Source organism: Penaeus monodon, chromosome 7, assembly GCF_015228065.2.
Source record: "Penaeus monodon isolate SGIC_2016 chromosome 7, NSTDA_Pmon_1, whole genome shotgun sequence".
Lineage (NCBI taxonomy): Eukaryota > Metazoa > Arthropoda > Malacostraca > Decapoda > Penaeidae > Penaeus > Penaeus monodon.
In genome coordinates this window covers 54,141,207-54,153,055 of record NC_051392.1, presented here as the reverse complement: position 1 = coordinate 54,153,055, position 11,849 = coordinate 54,141,207, and the positions used below count along the sequence as shown (strand labels likewise).

General features: G+C 49.8%; 2 protein-coding genes across 2 annotated transcripts in view; one reads left to right on the top strand and one right to left on the bottom strand.

Moving 5' to 3' along the window:
• Positions 1-3,876: 3,876 nt before the first annotated feature.
• LOC119575706 (ankyrin repeat domain-containing protein 50-like) overlaps positions 3,877-11,849 on the top strand; it is a 45,134-nt gene continuing 37,161 nt past the window's right edge. The window contains 1 exon segment of the mRNA XM_037923331.1: positions 3,877-3,908. The gene's annotated coding sequence lies outside the window, so the exon portion shown is untranslated.
• Positions 5,694-11,849, bottom strand: part of LOC119575707 (histone H3.v1-like) — a 33,322-nt gene continuing 27,166 nt past the window's right edge. The window contains exon 4 of the mRNA XM_037923332.1: positions 5,694-5,891. Within this exon, the coding sequence (XP_037779260.1) occupies positions 5,694-5,891 (198 nt within the window). The remainder of the gene's footprint in view (positions 5,892-11,849) is intronic.

Sequence of the window (11,849 nt, the reverse complement as noted above, 5' to 3'; positions counted from 1 at the left end):
TGACGAGAATGACGTGAAACGTACTCATGAAAAACTCACGCACGTGGGGGCAAGAGAGTGACATGCGGAAGGGATGGGCGAGCGAGGGTATCGGATGTCATGCGCGATGTCCTGGGCGGAGGGAAGGAAGGAAGGAGGGAGGGATGGAGGGACGGAAGGAGGGAGGGAGGGATGGAGGGACGGAAGGAGAGAGGGAGGGAGCGACGGTGGCAGGGAGGGAGGAAGGAACGGACGGAGGGAGGGAGGAAGGGACGGACGGAGGGAGGGGAGGGAGGGAGGGAGGGAGGGACGGTGTCAAGGAGGGATGGAGGGACGGACAGAGGGAAGAAAGGAAAGAAGGAGAGAGGGAGGAAGGAAGGAAGTAAGGGGGAGAGAGAGGGAAGGAGAGAAGGAAAGAGGGAGGGAAGGAGGTTAAGAAGATTGGAAGATAGGGAGAGAGGGAGGGAGAAGCAGGATGAAAAGGCAAGGAGGGAGGGAGTTCAGATTGGACGAGGATGTAGGATAAAGAATAGAGGAAAAGTAGAGAATAAAGAAAAGATGAAAACGGAGAGAGAAGAAAGAAAGAGGGAGAATGAGAGGGAGGAAGAGGGAAGGATGATAATTATGGACACCGCCACCACCAGCTTCCTGCTTCTGCTTCTGCTCCTGCTTCCCCGTGACCAGCTGACGTCGCCGCCTGTCACGTGACCCCGAGCTCCTGTAGAGTGACGTGTCAGACGGGGAAGGAAAGGGGTCTTGACTAATGAAATGCAAGGCAGTTTCTCATAGATATTAATTATATTATTCATTCATTTACTTATTCGTTCATTCATTAGTTTGTTCATTTATTTATTCATTTACTCATTCATCCATTCATTCACTCATTCATCAAATATGTCTGTTTGTTTATCTATTTATCTGTCTGTCTATCATCTAAATATCCATCACCGTGCTTATCCATTGATTGTTTACCTCTTAGTAAATGACTAATGATAAGTAAGGAGAGTTCAATAGCGTAAATAATGATTTTAAGATTCAGTTATGTGAAGATAGAGGAAGGCGTAGGAGAGCATGGGCCAATGATTTGTAAACATGGACTGGTGGATCGAAAACGGATGTTCCATGGCGGATCGAAAACGGATGTTCCGTGGCGGATCGAAAACGGATGTTCCATTGACGGATCGAAAACTGAAATAAAGAAAACGGGAGATTGTTGTACTTTAGGAGGAGTACAGAATCTCGTGCCCAGAGTCGTTAAGCAGTTACGGATACAGAGGAGAATGGGCTGAGCATGGCCGTTACCAGAGGCTAGAAGGACGCTGGGAAAAGCATGGGTCGACCTTCGTGCGTTGTTGTTTTTTTTCTAAATTATTATTTGTTAAATCATTTATTTTTTTATTTTTACTTTGTATGTGTTGGTATGGGTAAAATGTGTCGAGATTGGGGAAATGTGGGTGATGGGAAAGGGTGTACAGTAAGGTGGCAGGGTAAGGGGAAGGGTGAATTGAGGTTGACAGGAAAGGGTGCAGGGAGATTGACAGGGAGCATAACAGGAAGAATGAAGGGAAGGATGACAGGAAGAGATATAGGAATGGGTAGAGGGAGAAATGGCAGGAGAGGATAAAGGAAGGGGAGATAAGAAGGGGTAAAGAGAAGAATGACGTAAAGGATTTAGGAATAGGTAAAAGAAAGGGTTACAAAAATGATATATCGGAATGGGTGAAAGGAAGGATATGGGATAGGGTGAAGAGAAGGGTGATAGGAAGGGATTAAGAACGGGTGGAGGGAGGAGGGTGAGAGAGGAAGAGTGAAGGGAAGAGTAGCCGGAAAGGGTGACAGGATGGAGTGACGGGGACAGGGTGAAGGGTGAGTTTTTGTTCACCCGCGTCACAAGATCCGGGTTTTCCTCCCTCTTCCTTCCTCCCTTCTTTATCTTCTATTTTTCCCTTTTTTTTTCTGTTTGATTTTTTCCCCTTTTATGAAGCTTTATGAGGTCCTCTTTTGTTTCCACCCTTTGCATCTCTCTTCTCTGTTCTTCCCTCTCTCTTCCTCCCTCCCTCCCTCTCTCTCCTCTCTCTCTCTCTCTCTCTCTCTCTCTCTCTCTCTCTCTCTCTCTCTCTCTCTCTCCCTCCTCCCTCCCTCCTCCTCCCTCCCTCCCCCCCCCTCACTCACTCACTCACTCATTCACTCCCTCCCTCCCTCCCTCCCTCCCTCCCTCCCTCCCTCCCTCCCTCCCTCCCTCCCTCCCTCCCTCCCTCCCCCTCCTACCCACACTCCTTCTCTCTCATTCTATTTATCTATCCTTCCATCTATCTCTATCTATCTATCTATCTATCTATTTATCTTTTGGGGTCTTAAAAGAGTACGAGAAGGGATGCCGGTTAGTCATTAAAGAGCGGCACAGTTTTGACCTTCACTAAACGCCGATATGTTGTCATTTATATTTAGCAAAGGTATTTTTTAATATGATAATGGCCGGGATAGTGGTTGATGGGGATGGTGAGAGGAGGATAGTGATGGTGATTATTGTGGTGGTGATGGTGGTGAGGGATGTGATGGAGATGGTGGTGAGGATTGTGATGGTGGTGGTGGCGAGGATTGTGATGGTGATGGTGGTGAGGTGGTGATGGTGGCGGTGATGTGGTAGGAACTGTGATGGGTAAGGTGATGGTGTTTGTGATGATAAAGATGATGATGGTGATGATAGAGATGATGGTGGTGGTGAAGGGGATTGTATTTGTGATGATAAAAGTGATGGTGGTGGTAAAAGTGTTTGTGATGAATATGATGTGGTTATAGCGATAGTGATGAGGGCGGTGAATTGTAGGGAAAGTAAGGGAACTGGCGTCGGGTGCGGGGAGGGTGGGCGAGGGCGAGGGCGAGGGCGAGGGCGAGGGCGAGGGCGAGTTTTGAGGTTTCGTTCAAGGATAATAATCAAGAGTTGTAAAGGTGAAGGGCGCACTTGATTCTTCTTTCGGGTTATTCATGATAGACCTCTTGAGGGCGGCCCTTTCCACCCCCTCTCCTCCCTCCTCCCTCTCTTTCCTCTCCCCTCTCTGCCCTCAGTCTCCTCTCCCCTCTCTGCCCTCACTCTTCTTCGCCTCTCTCTCCCCACCCCCATCTCTCCCCTCTCTCCCCCCACTCTCTCCCCTCATCTCCCCTCTCTCCTTCCCCACTCTCCCCTCTCTCCTTCCCCTCTCTCCCCTTTCTCCTTCCCCTGTCTCCCCCACTCTCCCCTCTCTCCTTCCCCACTCTCCCCTCTCCTCCCCCCACTCTCCTTCCCCTCTCTCCTTCCCCCTCTCCCCTCTCTCCTTCCCCTCTCTTCCCCCACTCTCCCCTCTCTCCTTTCCGAAGTGGAGAGAGCCCTCTTGTCTCGGCCGCTCCCCTCGTCCGCCCGCGCTCGCTCGTTCGCTCTCCTGCTCTTTTGCTTTATGTTTTGTTTTCCTCTTTCTCTTTTACTTTCGCATTCTCTCGGTCTCTCCTACTTTTCCGTTCGCTCGTTTCTTTCTCTATCACTTGCTCTCTCTCTCTCTCTCTCTCTCTCTCTCTCTCTCTCTCTCTCTCTCTCTCTCTCTCTCTCTCTCTCTCTCTCTCTCTCTCTCTCTCTCTCCCCCATATTCGTCCTCCCCCTGCTTCCCTCCTTCCCTCTCCTTCCTTCCCTCTCCCTCCTTCCCTTCCTCCTTCCCTCTCCCTCCTTCCCTTTCCTTCCTTCCCTCCCTCCTTCCCTCTCCCTCCTCCTCTTCCTCCTTCTCTCCCCCTCCTTCCCTCTTCCTCCTTCCCTCTTCCTCCTCCTCTTCCTCCTTCTCTCCCCCTCCTTCCCTCTCCCTCCTTCCTTCCCCGCCATGTTTAATCGTCAATTCATCAATATTAATAATTGATTTTTTTTTCTCGTTTCAGGTGCGATGTGACATCAACAGGAAGATTGGCAGGTGGTGTCTCCTTAACTGGAAAAACTTTGCTGATTTGTGCTGTTGTGTGTGCTCTCTGCTGCTTGTGTGTTGTCTCTTGTTGTGTGTCTCGCGTGTGTGGCTTTTTTCGTTTTTGTCTTCTTCTTCTTGCTTGCGTGTCTCCTGCTGTGATTGTGTTCCTGCGTGCGTTGCTCTCTCGTGTTCCTGTTCCTGCTTTCTCCCGTCTTCTCTTCTCCTTCCCTCTTCCTCCTCTTCGTCTGTTCGTGCGTCTTCTCCGTGTTTTCGCGTGTGTTAATGTGATTCTTATTTATATTGATGTTTTTTTCTCGTTGGGTGGGTGGACATAAAGGAGTGGCGTGTGGCTTAGGGACAAGCTTTCTGGATTTGTGTGTGTGTATTTTGTGTGTGTGTGTATTTTGTGTGTGTGTGTGTGTGTGTGTGTGTGTGTGTGTGTGTGTGTGTGTGTGTGTGTGTGTGTGTGTGTGTGTGTGTGTGGTGCGCGCGCGCGTGTGTGTGCGTGTGCGTGTGCGTGTGTGTTTTCTGTGTTTGTGTGTGTCTATGTCTAGAGGGGTAAGAGAGAGAGAGAGAGAGAGACAGAGAGACAGACAGACCAGACAGATACAGACGCATATAGCGAAGAAGGAGAAGAGAAGAGAAAGAAGATGAAAAGCAAGAGTAACCGAGTGCCAGATCTTCGTGGAAGTAACGCCACATTACGCTCCTGGCAGACCACTCATCACTCGGCCGTGGGGAAAATGGCGGAAAGGGTTGAGAATCCGGCAGTGAGTGAGTGAGTAAGAGGGTGAGCGAGTGAGTTAGTGAGTGAATGGGTAGAGGTAGGTGGGTGGGGAGTGATTGAGTGAGTGAATGAGTGAATGATAGAGTGAATGATGAGTGAGTGAGTGTGTGAGTGAATGAGTGAATAGATGGATGGATGGTTGGGTGCATGAGTGAGTGAGCGACTGAGAGAGTGAGTGAGAATGAGTCAGTGAGTCTAGTGAGTAAGTAAATGAATAATGAGTGAGTGAGTCAGTGAGGGAATGGGTGAATTGTTGACTTAGTGAGTGAATGAGTAAGTTATTGAGTGAGTTAATAAATTAATGTATCAATAAATAGATAAGGAAGAAAATAAGGACAAAATGATAAAAAAGTAAAAGTAAAGTAAATAAATAGCTAAAATAAGACCAGAAAGAGTGAAAAAAAAGACATAGAGAAAAAAAATTTATGATGCACCCAAAGCAACAGCAGGGGGCGCGCGCGAGAGAGAGAGAGAGAGAGAGAGAGAGAGAGAGAGAGAGAGAGAGAGAGAGAGAGAGAGAGAGAGAGAGAGAGAGAGAGAGAGAGAGTGAGAGCGTGGCCACGTGTGTCAAGCGGGGGGGGGGGGGGGGGGGGGGGGCGAAAAAAAACGGCAAATGCTAGAATGCCAAGTGTTTAACATCTGGGGAGGTCATGGGAAGGGGGGGGGGTAGGGGGTGAGAGAAGGGGGGGGGTGATGTGTGTGTGTGCGTGCGTGCGTGCGCGCGCGCGTGTGTGTGTGTGTATGTATATGTGTATGTGTGTGTGTGTGGTGGTGGTAGTGTTTTTGGAGGAGAGTCAGGAAAAGACACGAGAAAGAAAGAGAAGGAGAAAGATCGAGAGCGAGAGAACGAGAGAGCGAGAGACAATGAGAGAGAGCGAAGGAGTGAGAAAGAGAGAAGAACGAGCAGGAAGAAGAGAGAGAGAGAGAAAGAGATCGCTCCATAACGAATGCGGTTGAGAGACGGATTAACACGCAGGATTGGCGCCGATTAAGTGACAGAAAATCGTTTAAGTGACGCCGACGATGAGTCGGTTAATCGGCTTGACTAAAGGGCGGCGGTACGCTAACGACATATCAGGGCAGGTGTGGGCGTAGGTGTGGGTGGAATTTGAGGTAGATCGTGAAAGGGCGGTGTCAGGGCAGGTGTGGGCGCCGGCGCGGGTAGAAATTGAAGTAGATTGTAAAAGGGCGGTGGCAAGGCAGGTCTGGGTGTGGGTGGAATTTGAGGTAGATTGTGAAAGAGCGGAAGTGAAGAGGATTTTTTTTTTAAGGATGGGTGTGTGTGAAGGCGGGGTGGAGGTGGAGGGTGAAAAGAAGGGGGGGTAAGGGGGGGATCAGTATTGAATGTTTAAGAAACAAGAGATGACTCGTTTGTCGTAATTGGTAATTAAAATTGCATGCTTTGCCTTTCTTACTCCCTCCTTTTCTCTCCTCTCTCCAACCCTCCTCGCTACTTCTCTCCTTCCCTCCTTCCCTTCCTCCCTTTCCTTCCCTTTCCCTCATCAGTCTCTCTCCAGTTTTCTCTATTACCCATTCACCACCCTCCTCCTTCTCCATCTCTTCCTCTCTCTCTCCTCTCCTTCTCCCCTCCTTCCATCGGTGAAGATGAAACGCACCCACGCCAAGCCCGGCCAAATCCTGCGTGATAATGAAATCGCGCACGAAAGCCCGTAGACTTTTTCTCGCCTCTCCCTCCTCTCCTTCCCCTCCCTCCTCTCCCTCCCCTCCCTCCTTCCCCCCCTGCTCCTCCTCTCCCTTCTCCCCCTCTTTCCCCTCTTCCCTCTCTTCCCCAGTACTCGGGGAACAGTGTACTGTGATGTCGGGGGAATGGCTGTCGCGATGTTTGAGCTGGGGATTAGCAAAGGAGGGGAAAACTCGGCATTATTGGGTCGAGGAGGGGAGGGGAACGTCGGGGCGAGGATGCAGGTGGGGCGGGGGTGGGGATGGGGGGGGGGGTTTTGAATGGTGGAGGTGGTGGAGGGGAAGTGGAGTAGAGTAGACTGCTGGAGGGGATAGTGTAAAGAGAGGAGGGATGGGGGAGGAGTAGATGAGAAAGTAGAGAAAGTAGAGAAGGACAAGGAGAAGAAGGACAAGAAGGAGGAGGAGGAGCTGGTTCTGGTGCTGGAGTGGAAAGAGTGAGAGGGTGTGGTGGAGGTGTTGGAACGGGGGGGTGGAGTGGAGGCTGGTGTGGTAGTGGTTGAAGTGTTGGAGGAACTAGGGATAGAAAGAGTATCAAGAAGTAAATAGGGCAACTTAAACAAACATACATAGAAAGACACAATATCTCTCTCTCTCTCTCTCTCTGTCTCTCTCTCTCTCTCTCTCTCTCTCTCTCTCTCTCTCTCTCTCTCCTCTCTCTCTCTCTCTCTCTCTCTCTCTCTCCCGTCTCTGTCTCTGTCTCTCTCTCTCTTTTCTCTCCTCTCTCTCTCTCTCCTCTCTCTCTCCTCTTTCTCACTCTCTCTCTCTCTCTCTCTCCTCTTCTCTCTCTCTCCTCTCACCCTTTCTCACTCTCCCCCTTCTCACCCCCTCTTTCTCACTCTCTTTCTCGCTCTCTCTCTCTTTCTCGCTCTCTCTCTCTTCTCTCTCTCTCCTCTCTCTCTCTCTCTCTCTCTCTCTCTTCTCTCTCTCTCTTCTCCTCTCTCTCTCTCTCTCTCTCTCTCTCTCTCTCTCTCTCGCACACACACACGCACGCACACACGCACACGCAGCGCAGGCCCCGTTGCCTCCGGGGATTATCATAATAAATGTGACGAACAAACAAGCGGCGTTTGCACTGATATTTCCTCCTTTTTAAATGCGCGCTGGAATTTGCAGGAGACTTAATTTGCGCGAGAGTCCAAGAGGGCGAAGTGTAAATAAGGGAGGGGGAAGAGGCAGGCGGTGGGGGAAGGTGAAGGTGGAGGGTGAAGGGAGGGGAAGGATTGAGGGTGGAGGTGGAATTGGAAGGGTGGTGGAGGGAGGGTGAGGGTGGAAGGTGGAAGGAGGAAGGTGAGGGTGAAGGTGAAAGTGGAGGATGGTGGGGAGGGAGAGGGATGTGGTAGAATGTGAGTAGAATATAAATAAGGGAGGTATGAAGGTGCAGACGGTGGTGGAAATAGAGGGTGAAGATGGAGGATGGAGGTGGGAGTGAGGGATAAAGGTAGGGGAAGGGGGAGGGGAGGGGATGGAAGGGGAAGGAGAAGGGTGGAGCTAGGGGAAGGCAAGTGGGAAGGAGGTGGTGGTGGATGTTGGGGATAATGCTAAGGGAGATGTGAGGGAGGTGGGAAGGAAGTAAAACAGAAAAGTGTAATGAAGGGATGGAGATGTAGGAAAGTGGAGGTATGGAGGGAGGAAGGAAAGAAGAGAAGGGAAGGAACATGGGATAAGGAAGAAAAAAGAAAAAGGGGGAATAAAGATCAACCAGACAGGGATAGGAACGAAAGAGTCCGGTAATAGAAAAAAAAGAGGTGAAGGGGGAGCGATTGAAAGAGAAAGGAGGGAGAAGCAAGAAAAGGAGAGGGAGTTAAGATAAGGAGCAAAATGGCGAAGGAAGAGGGAAAAGCGAGGGAGAACAAACAAGGCGAGGGAGCGGATGCAGGGAAGGCAAAGGGGCGTGAAGGACTAAAAGTTGATAAAATAGTAGGAATGGAGTAGGCATGATAAAAGAGGCGAAGGGGAAACGGCAGATTGGTGCCTCAAGAGGGGAGGGAAAGGGGAGCGACGGAGAGGATAAACATGAGGGTTAGGAAGACGGAGGAGTAGGGGGGGTAGTCGTGGATAGGGGATAGGTAGGGGGTAGCACTAGGCAGAGGGTAAGGGAAGGGATAGCAGAGAGCAGGAGGCGTAGGGGGGATAGTCGAGGGTAGGGGAAGGGGAGGGGGCGTTAGCAAAGGATAGGGAGATAGCGAAGGGGGGGAAAGGAGGACGGGGGAGAAAGGGAAGGAAGGGGGAGGAAGGGAAGGAAGGGTGGGGGGAAGGGAAGATAGGAGGAAGAGAGAAATAGGAAGGGGGAGGAAGAGGGGAGGAAGGGGCCTGTTAGAGGAGCGAAAAGGACCCGATATTGGCGGCCTCGCGGCAACGGCGTCGTCTCATTTGCATGTGAAGCGCATTTAGCCGTTTATCGGAGGCGAGCGGCACGTGGCGACGTCCGAGGGAGGCGAGGGAGGGAGGGAGGAGAGGGTAGGGAGAGGATGGTCGCAGGAGGAGGTGGCCGTAGGAGAAGGCGGTCGCAGGAGGAAGTGGTCGTAGGAGGATGAGGTCATGGGATGGCTGTCGTCCCTGGCATCGTCGTCCTTGGCCCTGTTTATGGCCATGTCCCTCTCCCTTTTTTCGTGTCATCGCCACTGTCACTGATTTCGCCTCCGTCTTTACCCTCCCCCCCTGTCACTGCTCATGGCCCATTTCGTGGCCTTAAACCCTGTCACGGATTCTGCCTCAGCTTCTGTCTTTTCTTCTTCTTCTTCTTTCTTTCTCTCTTTCTTTTCTTTTCTTTTTTTTCTTTGGTTTCGCTCCTTGTCACTCCCTGTGTCGCATTCCACGACCCTGTATTTACCCTGTCATGACTCTCTCCCTGTCACTGCCCCTAATTCAATAACATTTTCTTCTGTTCCTCTTCTTCCAGATTTTATCATCCCTCCGCCATTCCCTGTTCCACCTTGTCTTATGAATGAATGAACGACCCATTTGGCTGCTAGAATGAACCATTGAAAAACCATTCGGGAGTCTTAATGGTTAATGGTATCGCGCCCTGGTCGGTTGTGTCTGAATCAAGTCGTGGTGAGCTAATATAAGTAATGATTAAAGGTCTCTTAATTAAGCGGATATACTCTTGGGCATTATTGCTTTAGTCTAGTCTTTATTCCTCTTCCTCCTCCTCCTTTTTATCGTTTTATTTGTTTGTTTTGATTGGTTGTTGATATGCAATTCAAATCAAAAAGTATTTTTTTATTTTATTTTTATTTTTTTTTCATATTGACTTTTCTCAACATTGTCTTAAGGAACAATAATGATGTTGCTGATTTATGCATCGATATTGATATTAAAAGAAGGAAGATTGTAGAGAAGAGGAGGAGGGAGAAGGAAAGTGGAAAGAAAAAGGAAAATATGTGGAGGAGAAAGAGGAGAGGACGATGGAGAGAGAAAGAAGAAGAGGAAGAGGCTAGGAAAGGGGAATGAAAAGAGGAAAAGAACAAGAAAAGAGGGACAGATGTAAGAGGAAGAGAAAATGAGAAGAAAAGAGGAAAAAGAAAGACGGAGAGAAGAGGAAAACTAAAAGGAAAAGGGAAGAGGAGAAGGAGAAGAAATAAATGGAATTAGAGGAGGAAAAGAAAAGAAGAAAATGTACAAGGAGAATTAAAGAGAGAGAGAGAGAAACGAAAAGGATGAGAGAAGTATGGCGAAGAGGAAGTAGACGAGAGAGAAGAGACTAAAAAAAAATAGAAAGAAAGAAGGTTGGACGTAAGGAAGGGAAGTGAAGAAAATGATAAGGAAAGAATCGAAGAAAAGAATGGATAAACAAAAAAAAAAAAAGAAAAAGGGAAAACATAAAAAGAGGAATAATAAGAAAAGGAAATAAATAAATAAATAAAGACAAAGAACAGACTAAAACAAACAAACAAACAAAACTACGAGAGAGAGAAAAAAAAAAGAAGAATCCGAAGAAGAGAAAGAAGGAAATAGAGTGAGTGCCAAAAAAAAGGGTCTTAATTTTGATTTTTCGATTTGACAAGTTTACTTCGACAAAAGTTTACATCTCAAACGGCGCGGAGGAAACGGGGACACGGGCGCGGCGGCGGCGGCGGCGGCGGCGGCGATAGTCCTCACGGGCGGCTCAGAGCGAGGCGGTTTTGCGTCCGGGCCCTGAATATTCCAGAAGGGGGGGGGGGTGACGGGGGGATAGGGAGGGGATGGAGGGGCATTGGAGTGTGGAGAGGGGGATGGGGTTAGGAGAGGGTGAGGGGAGTGGGGGGAAGGGTATGGAGGGGGGATGGGGATAGGAGAGGGTGAGGGGAGTGGGGGGAAGGGGTATGGAGGGGGATGGGGATAGGAGAGGGTGAGGGGAGTGGGGGGAAAGGGGGATGGGGATAGAGAGGGTGAGGGGAGTGGGGGGAAGGGGTATGAGGGGGGATGGGGATAGGAGAGGGTGAGGGGAGTGGGAATGGGGGAAGGGGGAAGAGGAAGAAAGAGAGAGCTGGGGAAGGGGGTGGGGAGAATGGGAAGGGGTAGAGGAGGATGGAGGGGAGAGGCCGGGAAGGGAACGGGGTTGGGGAGGACTGGGAAGGGATGCGGGGAGGGGAGAGTTGGGGAAGAGCGAGAGTCAAGATGGGCTGATGGATGAAGATAGATGAAGAGGGAGAGAAAACAGGAGTGGGAGAAAGGGAACAATAGAAGATAAGGAGGAGGAAAAAAAAAACAAAAAAAACAGAGAAAGGAGAGGCAGAAAATCAGATAAGATAGATAAATAGAAAGCAAACGGGGAAATAAAGAGAGAGGAAGGTTCCAGGCTCGTTTGTATGTGCGTAGGTGATATCCGCCACGAGGGAACAGCTGATGAACCTACCTATGTCTAAAATTAACTTCGGAAAGCCTTTTAGAACCCTGTTAGATTCCCTTCCCCCATGGGACTATGCTCCCCTCCCCCTCCCCCTCCATTTTCCTCTTTCTTCTTTCTCTTTTTCTCTTTCTCTGTTCATTTTTTTCTCTACATTTTTCTACATTTTATTCTCTCCCGTCTTCCTCTCATCTCCATGTCCTTTTTCTTCCCTGTCTCCCTTTCATCTCTTTTCTCGTTCTCTCTTTTACTCTTCCCTCTTCCCCTCCTCTTTTCTTTCCTTTCCTCCTTTCCACTCCTCGTCTCAGCCTCTTCTTTTCTCTTCCCCCTCCCCTCCCCTCCCCTCCCCTCCCCTCCTCCGCTTCCCTTCCGTTCCCTCTGTTCTTTTCCTCTCTTTTTCTCTTCCGTACTCCCTTCCTCTTCCTTTTTTTCCCCTCATTATCCCTCTATCCCACTTCCCACCTCCCCATATTCTTCCCGTAGCCCATTTCCTCTCTTCTCCTTTCACCCCTCTTCTTCCCTTGTCTTTTTTCGTCTTCCCTGTACTCCCTGTTCCCGCTTCCCTCTCCTCTTTTCCCCTCGTCTCCACTCAACCTCACTCTTTACCCCCCCCCCCCCCCCCCCCCCCCCCCCT